General features: G+C 47.4%; 1 protein-coding gene across 1 annotated transcript in view; it reads left to right on the top strand.

Annotated features, from left to right (window-relative positions):
* Positions 1–22516, top strand: part of LOC144139992 (uncharacterized) — a 132171-nt gene that overhangs the window by 35159 nt on the left and 74496 nt on the right. The window contains exons 3-6 of the mRNA XM_077672208.1: positions 1930–2090; positions 13076–13262; positions 16115–16272; positions 17674–17860. Coding sequence (XP_077528334.1) covers positions 1930–2090; positions 13076–13262; positions 16115–16272; positions 17674–17860 — 693 coding nt within the window. The remainder of the gene's footprint in view (positions 1–1929; positions 2091–13075; positions 13263–16114; positions 16273–17673; positions 17861–22516) is intronic.

Raw genomic sequence — 22516 nt, 5'->3', positions numbered from 1 at the left:
ATTCAGCCTCCTGGCAAAAGCAAAATAGATATTGCGCAATAGTCTTATAGACTCACAGCGAAAGGTAAACGTTTAAGCCCAGTTTATGTGTTCATACTTGTCAACTTTGTTGAACAAGAAGAAGACATTACGCAAATATAATAAAGAAGATTAGTACACGAGGGATATTTACAGTGTTCCTTTATTGAAAAATTCATGGATACTTTGTTTTTCCATAGAAGTGATATTCTACATCTACTGCAGAATATGGAAAATCACGCGAACACAGCAACGAAAGGTGATGATGATGATGTAATCAATGATCTTGGCAGGCACCCACAATGGGGGATTGGCCAGGGCTAAGCGGGTTGTTCCACTAGCTAGGTTCCACGTTCTGCTTGGAACGCATGTGGAGCACGGCCACGCGGTTCTACAAACCTTGAAGTCGGCCGCCTCGATTCCCGCGCGTCACCGCCGTACTGCAGCGCTGGCATCGAGGAAGGCTGCCTGTACCAGTGAAACACGGTAAATTCAAATCGCCTTGAGCAAACCCTTGCTGTGTTTATCTTGGGATGCGCGAGACGGTACAGGAACAGCATGAGAGGTGAGGGGGAAAGTAAAAGGAGGCATTTCCTGGGCAAATGTCTACAAACACTATCGTCTTTTGACGACATTTGCTACGAAGGGAGCAGATATACGGCCAATTTTTCTCTTTCCTCTCGCTCCTCTTATGATTTATTCAACGAAGGTTGTACAGTTAAATTCAGATTTCAAGGCTTCGCACTAATGATGCCATTTATTGAGATGGGGGGAGGTTTCTCCTTATTTCCTGCGTGTTTTCTCCCAGGAAGAGATGGTCTCGAATACTTCTTGTTGTCATTTTTATTGAGTTCCTTCGCAACCCGTTGTTAATAATGCGCTGTCTTTTAATAATTTGTCGTTAATTTGGTATCACAAAACATAGCTAAGCAAGTAATATTATTTATGAAAACCTGGGTACTCGTGGTGACGTACATATATTTGGTAACGTACATATAATTATGACTAGTGGGAAATGTGACTGAAACAGCGACAATGCTCAAACAATCAAGATATTCTCCATGCGGCGGCCATGAATATGAAATCCGGCGCCCTAGAATAACAGATGCGTGGCTTGCGACCTCCACAAAGCGAAGCGGAAACATACCTTCACTCTTCATGGAGGTATTTGTAAGTCTAGAGTAAATTCTTCAATGAATAACGCGAATGCCTCTGATGTTCACGTAACGCGAAAAGTGGCCGTACTCGTTGGCGTCGGTGTGCTGTGAATAACCAAGGCATATTGCAGCACACTTGAGATTTGAACCAGGGTCTACATACTAGCAGCCATGTGGGCTAAACACTGGTAATGCCTTTATCATTGCAGAGTCGAGCAAGGTTTTCCATGATGCTTGAAGCGTAACAGGTGAATGTGATGGATGCACGTCGAATAGGTGCCCATGGAGGAGAGCTGAGAGTGTGGAAGAGCTGGGGTATGAATTGTATTGTGGCATGTGGGCCTGTCAAGCAATTCGCAAGAACAAAAAAAGCGAAAGCAACAAAAGAGACTCGAACTATATTCAGGAGCTGGGAAATATGAAAATCGCTGGTTTTTTGTTACAAATCGCGGTCGAGGGCTCAACAGTCTTCGGAATTGTTTCCTTTCTTGCGTGTTAGTTTGTAATCTCATGGTGGTTGCGGTATTGCTTGTTTAGTTATACGCTGTGAAATTCGTCCTCCACTTGGTGCAGTACATTATTTAACCTGTCTTCCCTACAAACTTCCTGATACGGTGTTACACAGCGTTCACTATCAGATTTTTCGACAAGGGATTTTTTTACTTCAATTAGTTTTAATTGACAGTTACAATTTCGACAAGGAGAGTAAAAAATTTTTGTTTTTTATTTAACTGTGTTTTTTTCATTTGTGCAGCCGCCTGCGGAGGTGACCTCCGGTCCTCCTCCGGTGTGATAGCAAGTCCAAACCACCCTGGCAACTATACGCCCTACACGGACTGCATATGGAATATTATTGGTTCTGAAACGGAGCGAATAGTGTTGGACTTCAAAAGCTTCAACCTCGAGGATAGCACGGTGAGTGAGAAACTGTGTCTTTGTGGGAAATGTGCGGTCACCTAAGGTTCTTTTTTAAATCAAGATTCGAGAATTGCGTTACTTACCCATTAAACAATTTCCCAAAAGGCACGAATAGACTTTCAGCTAGAGCACTTCAGCCGCCATTTTTGCAAGGCAAGTGGGAAACTGCGCCTGTATGTTTGAAATCCCCGCTTTGGTATTGTTGGAATTTCACTCACCGCTTTCGAATTGTACTGAAATACCCGTTGCCTAACGTCATGCTACCTTATATTTTTGCCAGTCCTAGTGCCTGCTAGTCTCACGTATTTACCGAAAGAGTGTTCTTAGAATAAAAATTTTGTTTTGTATTACTGAGTAATATCTTGTGGGTGGTGCAAAAATAAAATGCAAAAATATTTGAACCCATGGAAGTATTAGCAATGGTTTCCAGGTGTGTTTGGGATTGTGCGTTCAGTATAGCTTGCGCTTTCTACGCAACGCCGCGATGTCTTTCCACGCCAATGGGCTTTGATAAATCTTACGTGCACAGCGTTTGGTGTCCATTATTTCTCATTTTTTTACGGCGGTTCATAAACAAACAACATTTAACTCATTCCAAATGATGGGTCCCTTTATTATATGACTCCCGATTACTGCTGTCAATTATGACATTCGCAAAACAGTAATATTGGTAAAGTATTGGGCACGTTGCCAAAGTTCCGCTCCATAAGCAAGTGAAGTCGTACAAATACCTAACCTTGAAAGTTTTAAAGGTGTAGTTATTTTGGAAGCAATCTTACAAACAGGAAGGTCTATTGTGCTAGAGTTGCAGCCAGCTAGGTACCGCAGCAGCGCAAAAGGTACTGAATAATTAGTTGGTATTGATGTTATAGGCTGCAGAGCTCATGCTTCAAAACACACGTTTTCATACCACGATACACATCATCATAACTGCCTACTTACGTCCACTGCAGCGCGATGTATTCTCCAACTGACGCCCTACCACTCCTGCTCGAATCCACAGTGTTCCTCCAAACTTTATTGTATCATCTGTTGGTCGAGTTATTGGCCTTCCCTTTTTTCTGGACCCGCTTCTCAGTATCCGCTCTCTTACTGTTTCATTGCGTATGCTTAACAGGGCGCTTTATTCATGCCCAATTAGCATTACGTCAAATGTATTCAAATGTATTTTTACCTCCACAATCATTTTTCTGATCGTGGTTACTCAAGCACTTCAGTATTGGTTCTGTAGACTCGCTTAGCAAGATTATGTCACCTGCACAACTGAAATTACGCAGGTAGTCCTCGTTTATCTGGGTTCCTGTGTTCTCTCAGAAAAGCTTCCTGAATAACCCCTGTAGAGATGTACTAACAGTTTTGGTGAGATATTACCTGCTTGTCATTCTCCCTTTGGCATCGCGAAGTTGTCGTCTGGCTTGTGATAGATTATCCTCCCGAGGCATCCCTTATATAGGCAGTCTGGAAACCCACTGTAAGTCTTCTAGCACTGGGGCGGTGTGTAGCTAGTCAAATTGTCTTTCAGAGTCTAAAAATTGCATGTAAAATGGTTCAGTGTGTACTTCGGATTTTCGTACTAATTTATCGAAGGCATTAGGGTAATACAAAGTTGTGAACTTTTTCTTAACGGAACCAGCTCTCTTGGTTGCGCCTTGTGCGCGATCTAAGCAGCCACTTAGGCAGTTAACTATTAATTTGGTAAGCAGATGGAATACAACTAAGTGGAAGCGGATGGGTCTGTATTTCCTAAGGTTGTTATTTCCCCTTTTTTGTGAATTACAATTATAATAACACTTCTTTAAGGTATGCACACGTTTAGAGTCAATATATGTTCCGAATATAGGGCAGAAAGCTTTTCTAGTGCATCTTCATCGGTGCTTTACTCAATGTGCACGTTCACAAAAGGACGACTATTCAAAAGAAATTTCACCCCCAACTGTTTTCTCAGGGAGAAAGCAACCGTATGGTAATATTTTTGGCACTCGCGGTTGTCGTTGACGATGTCCCATGCAGCAGTCGTGGGTGAAATCCCCCAGTTGCGCCTGTTGAGTTGGTGGAAATATTTTGTATAGAAATTACATAATCAGGTCAAAAGATATCAAGTACGTGATTATTAGAATATCGAGAAACATAATCGACCCTATGACCTGCGAGAATATTGTCACGAAGCCAAGGACGACGCAGTTGTGCTGAAGGAGAAACAAGTTTATTGGAGCGAAGTTGTGCTCCCCTAACAACTCAAAAGAATGCAGAGGCGGCGAAGCAGCGGTCAACAAAGTGACTTGCGTCGGCGAGCGTCGCAGAATTCGTCATCTTGCGAAGTTCGTCATCTTGCGAAGTACATTTTGAGGCGAACCACGTGGATGACTTCGGGTCCCGTGCGTCGTCGTGATGTGCCGGAATCACCACTGTGGATCACTTCGTAGGTTAATTGGCCAACACGTCGTAGAATCTGGTAGGTTCCGAAATTCCGTCGCAGAAGCTTTTCACTGAGTCCGCGTCGTCGAATGGGAGTCCAAACCCACTCACGATCCCCTGCTTGGTACTCGGCGTCTCGGCGTCGGAGGTTGTAGCGGCCGGCATCCACCAGCTGCTGGTCCGTTATACGAACTCGAGCCAGCTGTCGGGCCTCCTCCGCACGTTGAAGGTATCCTTAGACGTCGGCGTTGAGGTCGTCGTCTTCTACATGCGGAAGCATGGCGTCAAGCATTGTAGTCGGCCGTCTTCCGTAGACAAGCTCGAACGGTGTCATCTGCGTAGTTTCCTGCGTCGCTGTATTGTACGCAAACGTGACATGCGGGAGGACTTCGTCCCAAGTCTCATGTTCTACGTCGACGTAGGACGTTCAATGTCCCAAAAACTTGAGTTCCTCGCAAGCGAAGCGGCACTTTTCGGGCTTCAGCGTTAACCCCGACGAGTGAATAGCCTGGAGTACAGACTCCAATCTTGCAAGGTGTTCATCGAAAGTCCGGGCGAATACCACAACGTCGTCGAAGTAGACGAGGCAGGTGTGCCACTTCATGCCAGCTAGCACAGTGTCCATGAATCTTTGAAACGTTGCTGGCGCCACGCACAGCCCAAACGGCATCACCTTGAACTCGCACAGACCGTCCGGGGTTATAAATGCAGTCTTCTCTCGCTGTCTACCGTCCACTTCAATTTGACAGTAGCCGGTCTTCAGATCCATCGATGAGAAGTACTTCGCGTGGCAGACGTGGTCGAGGGCGTCGTCGATTCGTGGCAGGGGGTACACGTCCTTTTTGGTGATTTTGTTCTGTCTCCGGTATTCAACGCAGAACCTTAAATTGCCGTCCTTTTTCTTCACGAGTACGACCGGCGCAGCCCACGGACTTTTCGATGGCTGTATTATGTCGTCGCTGAGCATGTCGCCGACTTGAGTCTGGATGGCTTCCTGCTCGTGGTTAGAGACGCGGTACGGCGACTGTCGGGTAGGTCGGGCTCCATCTTCGGTTATTATTCGGTGCTTCGCTAGAGGTGTTTGACGTAACTTTGAGTTCGACGAAAAACACTCGCTGTAGCGACGCAGCAAAGCCAATAGTTTGTTCCGTTGTTCTTGCGGTAGCACCGGATTTACGTCGAAGGAATGCGGAAACTTGAAGGTCTCTTCGGGTGCGCGTTCAAAGTCGGCGACTGCGATCACGTCACTTGCTTGTTGCGTTTCTTCAAAGAATGCAATTGCAGCGCCCTCGTTTAAATGCTGGTACTCCTCGATGAAATTGGTGACCAAAACGTGCGATTTGCGTTGCTTAAACCGCACAATGCTTCTTGCGACAGACACACCGCGGTCGAGAAGCAACCTTTCGTCACTCTCCACGATAGCGTCGGCATCAGAAGCAGCACCTTCACAGTAGACGGTGATCATCAAGCTTGAGCGGGGTGGCAGGGTGACGTGATCATCGGCGATCCTTACAGCTGCACGGTGCTCGGGGTTGGATTCCGGCGTCATGGAGTGGTCGGAGGAAAAAGTTATCGACTTGGTCTGCAGATCAATTATTGCGCCGTTGTCTGTCAAAAAGTGCATTCCGAGAATTACGTCGCGGGAACAGTTGGGCAAAATGACGAACACTGCAGGGTACGTCAGGCCGTCTATGGTGACGCGCGATGTGCACGTTCCACATGGCGTCACGAGGTGACCTCCTGCTGTGCGTATGTGGGGACCCTCCCATCTGGTCATAACTTTCTTCAGCTTAGACGCAAATGGTCCGCTCATTACGGAGTAGTCGGCTCCCGTGTCTACGAGGGCGACTACATCAAAGCCGTCGATGGACACTTTGACGTCGGATGCCGCCTTCCTCGAGCTCCGCGTGCGTCGGGGCTTCGCATCTCGGCTTGTGCGTGTTGACGGTCGGGCACTGTGCGTCGTCGTTGTCGTCATCTTCTCAGCGGACGTCTCGGGCAGGTCGGGTACGCGTCGCGCCGTATAGCTGTCGTCGTGTTCGGGAGTCTCGTCACGGTTAGGTCGGGTCGTCGGGATGAGGGCATGTCGTGAATCACTATCTTCGGCGCGTCTTTGCGTCGTTGGAGGGTTTCGGGTTTTTCGCCGTAGAGCAACTCCAGAAGTTGCTGCTTTTAGTTTCCCCCGCGTGGGCTGGGGGACCTTCCACGGGTGAAGTCAGCGTTGCTACGGCGTTTCGGCGATTGGTATGGGTAGGGCGACGGCGAACGGTTGAAACGAGCTGGGCCACGGCGGGTTCAGATAGATATTCGTCCGTCTCACGTGGTCGTTGGCCAGGGAGAGGGCGAGGTTCGTCGACGGAGAAACCACGCAGTCCGAGTCTCTTGTATGGGCAGCGATGGTAGATATGGTCGGCCTCTCCGCAGTGGTAGCACAGAGGACGATTATCGGGAGTTCGCCATACGTCCGTCTTCCTCGCCGTCTGGGTTCGGGCTACCGGGGGTCGGGCGGGTGACAGTGGGCGGCGGTACGGTGGGGCATCTTGACGGCGTGTTGGAGCAGGGCGGGGCCGACGAACAGCCGCAGAGTACGTCATAGCTTGTGGCTCTCGGGTTACTTCGGATGGCGTAGAAGTTCCCAGCGCTTGTTGCACTTCTTCTCTAATCACGTCGGTAAGGGTAGCGACTTGGGGTTGTGGCGGCGTGGGGAGAAATTTCCGCAGCTCCTCTCTCACTACTGCGCGGATGGTCTCGCGTAGGCTTTCGCCGGAATCCGCATGTTGTCGATGTAGTTCGCATTAGCCGCGCCAACAAAGTTCCGCTCGTACTGCTTAGCACGCATTTCGAGGGCCTACCCAATTGTAGTGGCTTCAGTCACGAATTCGGCGACAGTTTTGGGCGGGTTTCAGACAAGTCCAGCAAACAGTTCCTCCTTTACATCGCGCATTAAGAAGCGTAGCTTCTTTTCTTCCGTCATATCGGGGTCCGCGCGGTGAAATAGTTGCTTCATCTCCTCAACGAAGATCACAACCCCTTCGTTGGGGTGTTGCGTGCGCGTTTCGAACAAGAGGGCGGCTCGTTCTTTTCGCACAACGGTAGCGAATATTTTGAGGAATTCGCTCTTAAAGAGAGTCCAGTTGGTTAGGGAGCTTTCATGGTTCTGAAACGACGTTCGGGCCGTATCTTCTAGATAGAAGAAAACATGGCGGAAGGTTTCTTCGTCATCCCACCTGTTAAAGATGCGGACGCGCTCCACTTTCTCCAACCAGTCCTCAGGATCTTCTCCGGGGGATTCGCGGAACGATGGTGGTTCCCGGGGCTGCTCCAGGACGATTGGCGAGGCTCGTTCTTGCAGCATGGTGTTGGTTGCAGCGTTCCTTCTCTTGGCCCTTCTGGCAGAAGACCGAGCTCGGGTGGCAATCCTTGCAGTCGGAGGCTGGCTCTAGTTGGACTGGGCTGGCGGCTTGCAGAGGTCGTCATAAAGGGTGCGTACCCCGCACCCACCAGATGTCACGAATCCAAGGACGACGCAGTTGTCTTGAAGGAGAAACAAGTTTATTGGAGCGAACTTGTGCTCCCCTAACAACTCAAAAGAATACAGAGGCGGCGAAGCAGCGGTCAACAAAGTGAGTTGCGTCGGCGAGCGTCGCAGAATCAAATGCCGCGGCGTCTGCTGTGCAGGCTTTTATCTTTCGGCGCGAGAGTTTCTGGAACCGTCGATTCACATCCAGAAAATTGTAGATCACAGAAGATTATTCCGGGCTAGCGGCGTTAGGGCGAAACACTCTGCTTATCTGGATGAGATAGCCCGTGCGGCATAAAAATAAAGAATGTAACACGTGCTTCGCATGGGACACAGATAACAGATCCGGGCGCGGCCGGAAATTAAAAACAAACGATAAATAAACAAACCCGTATATGATTCGCGGCAATATGAGGGGGAAAATTTTCCTTTGCGTCGGTTAGTGGACTGTGAAATCCGGAGTACACGTGTTTAGAGCGGCCTGAAATCGAACTTTGTGGAGCAACCTTACAGTTATCGCGCCCACAACGGAAAATGAACGAAGACAGTTTCTTACCTTCACGCCCTCACTTTTTATATTTATCCGCTCTACGCATCCCTACCATCCAATTGAACGAGTGATTATGTTCTTACAATCAGTCCAAGCGCAAGATTTTCTGGCTTCATCACGTATAAGGTTTAGAGGCCAAGTGCACCTAAATTTTACCTGCGCCAATTTTTTTTAGGTGCGAATGCACCTTATAAGCGACCCTGAATTCCGGTGACCGCCGTCCGTACACATAGCAACAGCTGCGGGTGCGCGCGCTCCTCGTCTTCCTTGGCAACGGGGGGAGATGGGCGCGCGCAGCCTGGCCTCTAACATGGCACAAACCCACGTGGGGGATTGGCCAGGAATCTCCTCGTCTTCCTTGGCAACGGGGGGAGATGGGCGCGCGCTGCCTGGCGCCGCTGACATGGCACATACACACGTGGGGGATTGGCCAGGAATCGGGCGTGAGAAGGGCTAATGCACCCGCTTAAAGGAGTACTGACACGAAATTTTAAAGCTGAGATCCGCTCTAGCAATCAAGTACAACGACAACACAAATAGGTGTCTGTGAATAAATGCATCTTTCTTTCTTTGTAGTGTGTGTGTGTGTGTGAGTGTGTGTGTGTGTGTGTGTGTGTGTGTGTGTGTGTGTGTGCGTGTGCGTGTGCGTGTGCGTGTGCGCGCGCGTGTGTGTGTGTGTGTGTGTGTGCGTGTGTGTGTGCGTGTGCGTGTGCGTGTGCGTGTGCGTGTGCGTGTGTGTGTGTGTGTGTGTGTGTGTGTGCGTGCGTGCGTGTGTGTGTGTGTGTGTGTGTGTGTGTGTGTGTGTGTGTGTGTGTGTGTGTGTGTGTGTGTGTGTGTGTGTGTGTGTGTGTGTGTGTGTGTGTGTGTGTGTGTGTGTGTGTGTGTGTGTGTGTGTGTGTGTGTGTGTGTGTGTGTGTGTGTGTGTGATCTCTCTTTCGCGAACATTACCGAACCGCGCAAATTCTTCCCCTCGGGGAAATGCGGGGAAATTTTTTTGAACGTGCAGTACCTACCACCAAACCAACTTGGATATGACTGGCAGCCGCTTGAAATGCGTGGTTAAATAATTAGAAGAGTACAAATAGCTGCGTCACAGGCAATGCTACACCTTTCGGGGGATGGCGTGGACAGCCATGAAGCGGTGCTGTCCTGTACTTTTTTATGCAGCCAGCCAGGAAAACCGGTCGAGGTCCGCTGGAGGCACCTCTATTATGGCTGCGGTGCTCCCCTAGGGGAGCTATATACAGGACCTCTAGGCTGCGGTGAGGGCGAAGCCTTGATGGCAGGATTATGCCTGCCGACCGGCCGCCTGTGGCCGCTCGCTCTCCGTTTGGGGTGGCTCGAACGTCCCTTCAGCCTCCCAGTAATGGCCGCGATCTTCTTAATTTCGGATTGAAAATGTCTGATTTTTGTGGTCATTAGCGTCATAGGTAGGCGTATTTCAGCTGCTGTATTTTGTGTCTTGCAGTCGCTAATGCAGTCTAAACAACAATCGCATTTTCGGGAGGTTAAAAGTTTGAGTGCAGTTGCCCTTTCACGTCAGAGAAAAACTGGGGGCTTTTTTATGGTTTCGTTTCTCGAGCAATAATCCTTTCTCTATAAAAAAAGGCTCCACAGCTCCACAGGCTGTAAAGAAGTGATGTGGCCTTTTTAGCGTCTAGACTCAGTGAAGGTTTTAATGACTCAGCGAAATACACAAGAAAAGGATATGCGCGCGAACGAACGCACAGTATAATTGACGGTGGCAAGAGTGTCACCGTCCAATTTCACGGCGGCTCTCACATTACAAACACATAATTTTTTATTGTTGTGCGTGATGCGCTATCTGCGTGGGCTGCTCTGACACTTGACCACAAAGCCGCAGTTCTGACAAATTCGGAAATAATTTAAAGAACACATAGCTTCTTGCCCCTTTGACGTCTCAGACCGGGTTTAGCAGGTTAATAGTGCAGTCGCCAACACTGTAAAAAACCGCCAGTATTAGGAGGCTAATAGTGTGATCGCCAACACTCTCAAGGAACGACAGGATTAGAATTCCGTAGTGACGTTTGTAGCAACCGGTTGATTTAAAGCCCAATAGAACACGTTTGTAACGACCGTGTGGCTAGCACTCCTCTAGCCCGACTGTAGAAAAGGTAGGTACGATTGGAGCCTAGTACCTTTTCTTTATTCGGGTCATGCGGCGTAACAAATTTGTTGCGCGCTTTCTAGCTTCTGTTTTTGATTACAGTGAGACACTGTAGCGTCATCGTCTGCACAAGGGCCATCTTCGTCATCATTATTAGCAGCGTAACCAGGAGTGGTGCTTCAGTATAGCTCATCAGTTAGAACGGGACAGCGCCCCTTGGTGATCGCTAATTGTCTGTGCCTCCAGTTCTGGCCGGGCCTACGCTGGAATAAATGTAGGAAACAGCCTTCGCACCACCGAGCGCATGCCTCCTTGCTACAACACAACCCATTTTGGTCACTCTACGCACGGCCAACTTCGAAGGAAAGCGTGGGAAGTTCTGGGGACATGCTAAGCACCAACGATGAACCATTTACTGATAGCACTTGCATAGAAAAAATAGGTAACAGCAAAACAAGGGGTAACATAGAACCGGAAACACAAACACAAAATAAAAATAAGCGCCGTGTCCGATACAACGACAAGCAAGTGCCACTGCAACAAGACCAACTTCAACAAAGCAACATGGAGCACCAATGTGCCAGTTACAGCTTGATAATAGTGAGCACGGTGCGTACGATGAAAGAGGACATACAAAATAAAACATTTTTCGCAGTTTACAGAAGCTCGCTTCATGAAAATGTATATCGGGGTCGCCGAGCAGTATCTTAGGGTATGTACCGCTGGTAGCAATATAGGCGGTGTTAGCGTAAGGGGCCCCAATTGCAACACATCTTCTGCGCAAGTCGTAGTTTCTCTGCCCGCCTCTAAAAACCGTTTTAGTGTAAATTTCTCGGATGGTTTTGGCAGTGCAATGCTATACAGGTGCGACAAGCCCTCTTAAAAGGGTCATGGTCCTGTTGTCCCCTTACTTTGTCCGTGTCTAATTTGCGCTGTCAGTTCTCATGAACCCGCCTTAAAAACACGTAGATGTTTGCATAAATCTCTTCAGTGAGTCGGGCCTTTCTGTGTGTTCCGCGCGATGAGTGTTTTGTTCCTACTCCGCACGTTTCTTTCGACACAGCTGCAAATGGTGGACTGCTAAATTTTGCAGCTCGGAGGAGTGGGTGAAAGACGTAAATAATCTTGAGTGTTGGACAGCGTAAGGAGCAGGCACAAGCATACATAAAAACAAACACCCGTGACCTAGCAGCATATATCTGATGACGTGCTCAGCCTATACTTCAACCTACGAGTAAATAATTGAAAGTGTCTTTCATTATCAATGCCTCAAACATTCTTAACCCACTAGTGTCGCAAACAACTTGTCGCGACCACGAATCTTCGGACCCAAAGCGGAACGTTGCCGTGGGCTCGGAAACAGTCGCACGCAGTTACTGGCGATGCTAGAACCTAAAGCAGCTCCAATGGCGCCATGAAGAAAAACGCCTTCCTGAATAGTTATTCTGTCAGAAAAATGTAGCATTAGCGGGCTACCGACAGCTACACCGCGCGTTGAAAGACCATGTGGAGAGAGAGAGAATAGTCTTTCATGACACTGGTGTGGTTAGCCTGGCCAAGGCGCCTTACTTGCTACACCAGATGTATAAAAAAATGAAATCAATGAACAGATGATGATAATGACTGTGATGAAGATGACGCGCTCATTTTAAGAGAGTCCTGTTTAAAGAGTGTGATCAGGGCCTATGCTTCGCAGGAAAGACAATAGAGCGTTTGTCGCCCGAGATGCTCGTTTGGCGTTCGACCAAGGGCCTAGCACGTCACTTTGAGTTAGTCCTCTAGAAAGCGGTCGACCCAAGGACACTTGAAGGGACGTTCAAGCTGCTCTATACCGCGTACACTCACATACTACGTGGTTCAAGTCCTCGTGCACGTCACAAAGAGTGCAGAAGGGGGAAGCGGCCTGTTTCATATTGAATCGAAAAGGTGGAGTGGATGAACCCGGTTAAGTGGCAAATGGGATAAGAGGTGTGCCTAGTAGATAGCTGAGGAATATTTTGAGCTAGAGAGATTCAACGCACGTCAAAGGCCTGAGACGTGGCCGATTTCGTTTCTCCCATCTATCAAAGCCAGGGCGGCATCTGCTACAATCGAACTCCAAACCTTGGACTTCACGCCATAACATCTTAGCGACAAAGCCGCAGCGAAGGTCAACTTCCATTGTCAGCAGTAGGTATGATGATAGTGCAGAGTTCTGTGAAATTGTTTGCGGGAATGTGAGCATGGCGCTGTGAAGATGCTTGAGATATGTTCGCCCTCAAGCAACTTCTGTGGCTTAATGTGCACCTAATAATATACCTCGAAATATTCTTTGCCAAATAACGTCCTTGATGAGCGTGTGTCGCTAAAAGTACGTATCTTCTTTATAGGCAAATTGCACTGATCGCCATGTACGGGTCTACACAGCAAAGGACAGTGAGATAACCCGGAGGTACGGAACATTCTGCGGCACGACTGTGCCAGGGCGAATCATCTCTGAAGAAAACAACCTGTTTGTAAACTTTAAGACTCATAGGTCACCCAAGAGGTCAGGTTTCTCCGCTAACTATAGGAAGGGTGAGTAAAACAAGTCTTCCGGCGTGTCTTTTTACAGGGTATTCTGTGACACTCCAACTGAAAAGAGAGTTTCAGAAAAGTATAAAATTTGGGCAGTCGTTGTTGAACGCATGTAGCGCCGACGAAGGGAGCTCCTCTATATTAATGTTAATATTTCGGCAGACGCACAATCATCACAGGTATTTTTGTTTTACCTCCACCGCCATAAATAGTCCTCACGCTTTGAAACCTTTAAAAGAAGCTGCCTTGTGAATATTTTCCTGTTTCATTCTAAAATAACTTATATTTTTGCTTTGCGATTGGGTACCAACACCGAACCTATACTTCAATTTGCCGGTATCAGTTGAGGATATTAAGCGTTTTGGAAGACGCAAAATACATATTCCTTGTACAAACTTCCTTTTCAATATTGCAAAGTCCTTCCTAGCAATATCTATTTCCGTGTACGTATACACCTAACGGAAAGCACGACGTTTTCTAAAAGGACAAACTGTGAGGTGGAAACATTTCTATTCTATTGGCAACCTAGGAGGATACGTCACAGGGATTCTTAGGATAATGCGTAAAAACCCTATATTGCCAGCCACGAAGACACTACGAAAAAAATTACTCATGCTTAGTCAACAATTATTTTGTTATAGTATTCGCGCAAAATATGACATCGCGTCGAAGCATCATATACAACGTACAACCACTGCGGTCAATGGTGAACACGCCCTTTGAAGTAGCTACTTTCGCTTATTTCTTTGCAAATGCACTTGCCCAGGGATCACTTAGCAGCGCCCTACGTAAATACCTTCCGCTACCGATGACGCATTATAGCGGATAAATAGCCTGCCCGTGAAGCTACAGAGATGTTGCATTGTTCGTCATTAGGTTGTAAGCCTTTTCTGTGGAACATTTTAATAAATGCCGACAGCTTTGTTGTCTTCACACCTGGCGCAGCAGCTATTCGTCTCGGTTTATCGGGTTGTCGCTTTTATAGCTAACATAATATTTTCTAAAATGTTGGGTGCAACTCCTAGAGTGACTAGATGTATTGAACGCTTCACCAAAAGTGTGGGCAAAAAAAAAAGAAACAAAACATTTGTGCTTGCCCAACCGTATGGCTATATGCAAATTGAGACATTGAAGTGCTGTTTTTTTCGTTAGGTAACGTGTGTAGCAGTACTGATAAAACAATTCTATTCACTCAATTTGAAAAGAAGTGGTTCAGTGAACTAACAATATGTTATCGCTCAGAGCATCGCTCAGAGCGTCAACCAGCCTTTCCTTTTTGACAGAGTTTGACGGATTTTTTTTTCACAGTCAAGGCTCGCACATACCAACGACCGCGTTCGAATATAGAATGCGTGGCTCCGACATTGATGGAGTAGCTCTGTTAGACCAGCTGGAGATTTAGGCTCAGTTTTTAGGCTTATAAAATACGTTGAGTTAGCGGCAGGCTGTGGTGCATGCACACTCGGAGGAGTCTGAAGGAAAAGACTTGGCGCCATTTCGCCATCTTCACACCCTTTTACCACGTTTTATCGTTAACTCCATTTTAGAACTGCATATTCCCGAGCAACAGATGAATAAGCGGTGATTCCGTGTATTCTGGACATGTACCAGGACGTTCAAAAAAAAAAACAAAGTTTCAAAGGCGTTTTTCTAAAAGTAGTGGTTTGGTCGTATCCTGTTTTCAGGATGTAAGCAGAAAACAGGTCGTATTTACCCATTGTAATTAACAAAAAAGACATGAAAGCAGGTTCAAATATCTTCAATAAATAAGACTCGTGTATAGAATATATCGTCAATTCCATTATACTAAATTCTGTTCCAATTCGGGCATTGAAAGCACAGGACAGGAAAAAGAGGGGCCGTCCAAATAACATTGTGATCGCAAAAACAAAACCGCTAGAGCTTAAAGAATAACTGACACGAAAATTTTATGTTACACTTTATTGCTTTTATCGATGCTTAATTTTTTTGGTGAACCCGAAACAGCACTTTAGATACTTCAGCGCGCAAAAAGTTATTACATTGAACGGCCTGAAAATGGTTTCTTTCAAATTCCCGTGCTTTCATCCCCAAAGGCGCATATGACAGCATCCATGCGTGACCTCACCGCTTTGTGCGGACGTCAAAAGACTGGGGAGGCCGGTGGGGCACTGTTTTGACCGCGCCGCCACCGGAGCTGAACGGCTGAGCTGCCTGAAGGTGCTAGGACTACCACTGCAGCGGAAATTCGATGACCACTTTCAATAAAAGTCCCGATGGCGACTTCTATTGCGATTCCGGGTTATAATATCTATTCCTTTCCCGTGTGTGGAACTTTATTTTTGCCAACAGTGCCTTTGTGTGCAGCGGTTCTGCCTCTAGCTCTGGCTACGTGCACCCGTTTGTGAACGCGCCGGCGCCCGCTCACCGCTCGCGGGGCCGTGCATGTAAAGTGACGTCACAAGTGTTTGAAGAGTGCTGTCGCGTCACTTCTTTTGGCTTTCTCGGGATGATGTTACGCTGATGTCCATTTGCTGAATGCCGCTCCGCACCAGTCTCCGTCGGCGCGATAAATGAGATCCAATTAAAGTGTGGTATTCGCGTCGCAGGCCGCTCATATTTTACCCAGGGTTTCCTGTTGAGTACCGGAAGCGAACTGTGCAATATTATTAACTCCGAAAATTGGTACCAGTACTGCTTTAGCAGAAAAAAAAAAAGTCGCCTGCGATGTGAACAAGCCAGAAGGTAGTCAAGCGAGAGAAGGGCTGCATTGGAGCATTTTAAGCCAATGGGAATTGTTTATTATACTAAGCAAGGGGTGTGCATGTTCGGTGTCAACTTTCTGAATATGCCGTGTACCTGTGTTGATGCAGAACCTTGTGGCGGCGTATTCAGGGCGGCAAAAGGAACCATCACAAGCCCGGAGTACCCGGCAAAGTACCCACGCTATAAGAGGTGCATCTATGAGATCGTCGCTTCCTCTGAACAGTGCGTCAGCCTCAAGTTCACCCACTTTAATCTCGAGAGTCACGTAAGTAATGACACCCTATTACTCTTCACCTGGACACCTCCAATCCTGATGTTGTTATGTTATTAGATGCGACGCTGAGAGGAGCATCTCTTGCCGGTGGCCCTGTCCTGCCTGCGTCGTCGTCGTCCGCATCCGCACAGCTGCGTCTCTCCTCCGCTAACCCCCTCTCCTCTCTCCGATAGCAAACACTATCGCCCAACATCTGCGGGCGCGTGGCGCAGCGCACTCTCACTCCGCCGGGGGGGGGGGGGGGGGGGGGGGCGCGCGGCGCAAGTGCACTGTGCGCATGTGCAGCGCCCTCTCTCTCCGTGGTTTCCTCTCCTTCGGGCGCGCTGCGCATGTTAGCGGAGTGCCGCGCTCCGGCCGGTCTCTCAGTCGATGGTCGTCCGCGCTATGCTTGCTCTCTCTCTCTCTCGCATTACCCGAAGATTGCTCACGCAATTCGAGTAGTCGACCCAACGGAAACGCGCAATGGAACCCCCTTCAGCGTCGCATCACACCAGGGTTCCCGCGACGGGAGGTGGGCGTAATTTTAGATGCGACGCTGAGAGGAGTATCTTTTGCCGGCGGCCCTGTCCTGCGTTCGTCCGTCGTCCGCGTCCGCACAGCTGCGTCTCTCATTTTTTCACATGTCTTTTTCACATGCCGCCGGCAGGAATTACCGCCGCCGAAAAATAAGACACGGCACCAGCGGGGCCACTTCTGATACGGCGCTTTTTGGATAAACAGTGCGCGGTGCGTCAAAGACAACGAGCGCACGATCCTCCCCGTGCGGCTGCGAGTTCGCCGCCGATAAAAAGTCACGTGACACCGATATCAACTGCAGCAACATACACCGCGAAAGGGCAAGGCCAGGCCGCTGCACACATACGGCCAGATTTTTCGTTCGCTTTTCAAGCCTTGAGCGGAGTGCGGGATTCATGGTGTCAACAAAGCTTGCCCGTAGCAAACGGCAGCCTGAGAGGAAGTACGTCACCGCTGAGGAGCGCAGCATCATGGGAGGGAAGGCTCGCGCACCGTCAAAAGTGGAGAGTAAGTTGAAAGGAGGAGGAAACGCGGCGCGACGATAATGCGCGGTTTCTGATTTACGATTTCTCAGCTAATACTCAACGCTTTACAAAATTCTTGCGGGAGGATTTTGCTAATACATTGCTTTATTTGGTTACATGTGCATCCAAGCATCGGCGGAAGGTAGTTCAGGACCCCTTTGGGTAAGGTTTGCCGGGGCCTCACTGATCAGCCATACAGTCTTCGGCTTACCTACATGCAAAGTTCCTTTATCGCACATGGTTCTTTCAATGCACAAAAGACGAGGCAGCACTTTGAACCTTGACTCTCCGTTCCAAGAAATTTCCGTTCGCACTGAGCACACGCCTCAGCTTATTTTTTCTTTATTCGCAGAGCGACTGTGGCTACGACAGCGTACAGATAAACTGCACAACCCGCCAGGGTACAGTTTATCAGTATGGACGAGTTTGTGGTTCCACGCTCCCTTCCAAAATCAACTGCGAACGCAGTAATCTGCGCCTGGAGTTTAAATCGGACGTTTCTAATGAGTACTCCGGATTTCTCGCCGAGTATAGCATGAGTAAGTTGCTTGCTCCGTCCTAATATGTTGTGATTGCTGTGGAAATTCCTTACTCCTATTATTATACATACATTTATTTCTGCCAGACTTTACAGTTATTTACAACAGTTACAGCTACTTTTTATTTAACATGTAGTATAACATTTATACTTACAGTTACTCTTATTACGCCAACACCTAGCCACAATCCAGCGCAGAAGAACTGGGTAATGGGCTCTGAAAAACGGGATTTACGTGTTTCGCCACCCCGCGTAGAATGCCTCGAACAGTTCGAAACGAAGCCATCACCCAGAACGAACTATGGTGACCAAAAACTGTCTCACAAAATTTCATTTATTTCATTTATTTACTGTCAATGCACAAGGCGTTACAGAGAGGAGTGGTGGAAAAACAAACGATCTGTACAAACAAATGGAGCATGTTTAAAAAGGGTGTGCGTTCATGGTACTCTTGAAGTTGGCAGGGTCAGTGATGGATGCGATGGAAGCGGGAACGTGATTCCAGTCTGAGCTTGTTGTGGGCACGAATGAATTAAAATGAAGGTTTGTACGGCTGCTTGGAATTCCAACTTTGAAGTGGTGATCGCGGCGATATGAAATGTAAGATGGCGGCAAAAAAAGAGCATTACTCAATGAGTGCATGGTGTGGTGCCACTTGTGGAAGAGGCACAGGCGCGAGATTTTGCGGCAAAGTGATAGGCTCGGTACATTTAAAGTGGACTTCACATGAGTTACGCTTGCTGTACGGGAATAGTTGGACAAAATGAAGTTCCGCGAAAACACGAAGACGGTAATCGGTAACTCCAGATGCATCTTTGATAAATTCTCCCCAAAAAAACTCGCAGTTTTGGCATTGTTTTCCAGGCACTAGAGGTAATTTTGTCTGGTGTCCTCATATTACGACATGAAAGTCGAAAGAGCTAGAAATGGCTTTTTTTCTACTCGCAGATACGTTTCGCATTTAGAGCTCTTGTTAGGCTACATTGAAGTAGGCTAAATTTATCAACGGGCTTTAACTATATGGTGAGTCAACTGGCTTAAAAAGCTTCTGTTAGAAACAAATATTTTTTGGCGCTAAATAAAAGCTTGTATCAAGCTTAAAAAATTCGACTTAAAAATTTTGCACACAAGCGACCTAAATGACACGTCATTTAACAAAAAATATACAATTGAAGGCCAAATTTTCCGAAGGTAACAAATAAATTCTGAGTGCCACAAAACGTTCAGCCCGTCCATGTTTTTCGGGAGCATCGGTCCAAACATTAAAAAGTCATAATGAACTTGAAGAAATAAAAGAAACATTCTGATGGTATCAGATGCAATCTTAATTCAAGTATTTTTTGCATCCTTCTCGTATTTCACTGTCGACCTTGAACGTTGGTTGTGTAAAAAAAAATTATAGATTCTAATAAAACTTTAGCATGAGCATCAAAACAAAAATTACATTTTCTATATTTGACAGCGATTTCAACAAATATTACAAAAACAAGAAAGACCAGAGCTGGAAGAGAAAGAAAGTATTTCCAGGTGACGCATTACGTCAGGAACCGGAGAACAATCTGAACCACAAATCTTTTGTTCCGAATGGTTCTTATATACCCGCATTTTTATTTGACCAATATTGCATCATTGAAGCGTTTAGAAGTTCATGGGTCATAGTCGTGTGTCATGAACTAAAAGATGTCGCATTCTGTTTGCTATGACTCGCCGTAAAGTACAACAAGGCTGCTAACATGAGGACTGCAATAGTTGGAGCACCAGGTAGCGGGAACGTTGATAACCCCTACCTCTACTGTGTCCAAAATCAGTCAAATCTTCATCACTGTATTATTTTAACACAACCTGACCCGTGCTTCCACTTCGCAGACATTTCAAAGGTCTAGGGAGCTTTGGAGTATTGGTTTTAACACCGGATGTATCACGCACCACACGTAGCAGTATTTTGTTGGTTGTGGCATAGTCGGTTTCGTTTGTTACGGTATAATGGAGCACTATTGTAGAACCGTATTGATGAAAAAGATCTCTCCTAGGCTCTTCATAAGGTTTTGATTCCCAATGATGTCACGCTGATCATCTATGCACTCAAAGTTTATGCTGTGTCCTGAAATACAATTCAGATGGTGAAGGGTGGAGACGCCGCACTCTGCAACGTAGTTCGGGGATGACCTGCTCCCCGCGAGAGAATTTGGAAACCAGCCGGAAAGTCTGTAAATATTTTCCCGTGGTGCAGACTCTGGCGCCGCATCAAAACAATTACGTCTTTGATATCACTGGGCAGAGCAGCTGTCGATTATGTTGGTGGCTTCAAGAGGTTACGAAACATTTTCACCAGTAAGTAGCTCGTACAGTCCCGAAGAGGTCTGCGGCGATGATGAAGCGTTGGTAAATATATATGTTATATACCAATGTATTCGTTAAATGTCGTAAACCATCATATTTAAAATTTCTGAGAGGGAAATTGTCTGTTTACTGCCAATTCCATGGATGTGACCCTGAATTTTCGAGGAAGCAAAACACCATGTAGGGAAAAGTGGAGCAATTATTTCTTCATGGTGGCTGAGCAAAACAGCGGTATAATGTCGAATAATTTCGCGATTCCAGAGATAAACCAGTTTGTAGTTATCCTCTTAGGAAGTAGTTATCCAGTTTGTGATATATCTGGACAGCGTCTCTGTGCAAGTGTTCAGATGCTCGAAAACCCTTTCGAAAGCCCGAGAAAGGTGCTAAAACTGCTCTTCCCTGCCCTCTCAAGGCTTTTTTTTTGTGTTTGTGATGTTTTATACAGAATCGGTAACGGTACGTCAGCACTCCATTTACAATACAAAACAAGCCATAAAACAATAATTTAACTGCAATTACTCCACCAAGCCGAATTACCAAGATATTTCGACAGCTGAGCGGCTCAAAGAAAGGCGGCCTTTTAATTGTCTCGCCTCGGGTGACTAACTCTACCTGTGCGTTACCAAAATTGCAAGAGAAAACTACTCGTGCACCAGAAAGCTTGCGGCCGCATAGAAAGAGTTAATTGCTATCCATGATTTTTGTGCAAACGCCATGACCACCCTTTTGTATGAAAAAAGTTGCAGGCCCCCAGCTGCCAGGTAACTGGAGATGTTATGGAGGGCGGTATGTAGGGGCTATTTCTTATTTCGTCATTTTTGTGAGGCAAAGAGGTATAGGTGTCATCTGCATACAGCGTGATACTCATTCCGCAGACCAGGAGTCCCTTGAGTGAAATGAGAGTCAGGTTGAATAACAACTGACTTAGTCCGCCGCCTTGAGGCATACCCTTTGCTACAGCATAGTGAGAAGTTTCGCGCCAGAAATAAACATTGCAGGCTGCCGTGCCTCAACGTTGTGCGCTATGCACGCGGAAATCTTATCCCTAAAACAATTTTTTAAGAGCGGCAAGTATTGCTGTGTAAATGAACGAGTGAACGAGGCTTTGATATTCATGAAGATGGTAGCTGGTATTTAGCGAAAATTAAGTGACTCTGAAAAATGACACTAGAATTCTTGCAGAAGCCATTCATTTCTTGAAGAAAACTTTTGCTTCGCAGAAGAAATAAGGCCAACATTAAACGTACCAATTTATTTAGCTTTCCAATGACACTGGGAAAAGCGATAGGCTGGAAAAATGGCTAACTTCTAGGCGGTTTCTCCGGTTTCAAACCCCGAAGTATTGTGTCAAGATTACAATTCGCGGGCGCTTTACCTCTTCGCACAGTTGGAGCGCAGAATTATGGAAGACGCAACTGAGAATGGCAGAACAATTGTGCTATGGTTTGGTAGTTGTAAGGTCCACTTATGAGATTAGCGGCCAGGTGCCCGGGCTGCGCGTGAGAACGCGCCGCTCTGTCTGGCGACGTAGCACTGCCGACACTGCGCTGCAACCACCGCTAATTCGTCGCGGCGTGCGCGGGAGACGGATTGTCTGGCCTCCGCATTCCTCAAGGATAATCCCCCATTGAGAAGGCAGACTGCGGCGCCGGATTCCAGGAACGCCTGCCGGACCCGCTGGGATTACCGGCGTGTCTCTATTGTTGTCGCGCCCTGGTCAGCATGACGCACAGTCGCGTCTTTCGCGCTCATCCCTCGGGGTCGTACGCGTTTTCTGGCCCGCGGGCGGTCCGTTGACCTGAGATAGCGGCGCCTCATTGAATATTCCGTGACGTGCTGAGTGACAGCTGTCTACGTGAATTCGGGCACTCCCATACGCGTGTACGAACGCTACAGGGGCGTTCCCGAGAGAGAGTGATCTCGAGGTTTTAGAAGGCCGAACTTGGCCGTTGGAAAGGGTTCTCATCTGAGCGCTGAGCTGGCAGTTCCCGGCGAAACAAGGAGTCTCGACCGTTAACGCTAGGTTGGGATTTAGGAGCCCCCTAGTCGAGGTTAAGATCGCGTCGGAGGTTCAGGGTGCAGCGCCGCACCGGGCAACTAGACGGATCTTGCTGCGAGACAGAGTCTCGGCCGTCGTTTCTCGAGCGGTTTGTGTACGCTCCGAGAATAGGAAGAGTTAGACGAAGTTGAGGAACTCGAGTGATTTGTGTGCACTCGGAGCTAGCGTCTAGCTGAAGTTTGCAGTTTTTCGTTTATTATTCATGTACCCAGTTTTCCAACTGCAAATAGCTGCATATAAACCATTCGTCTCATTTAA

This window comes from Haemaphysalis longicornis, unplaced genomic scaffold (assembly GCF_048455015.1).
Source record: "Haemaphysalis longicornis isolate Haplotype H1 unplaced genomic scaffold, Haemaphysalis longicornis Haplotype H1 scaffold_5, whole genome shotgun sequence".
NCBI lineage: Eukaryota > Metazoa > Arthropoda > Arachnida > Ixodida > Ixodidae > Haemaphysalis > Haemaphysalis longicornis.
The sequence above is the reverse complement of the archived record's forward strand: the minus strand, read 5'-3'. Positions and strand labels throughout refer to the sequence as shown.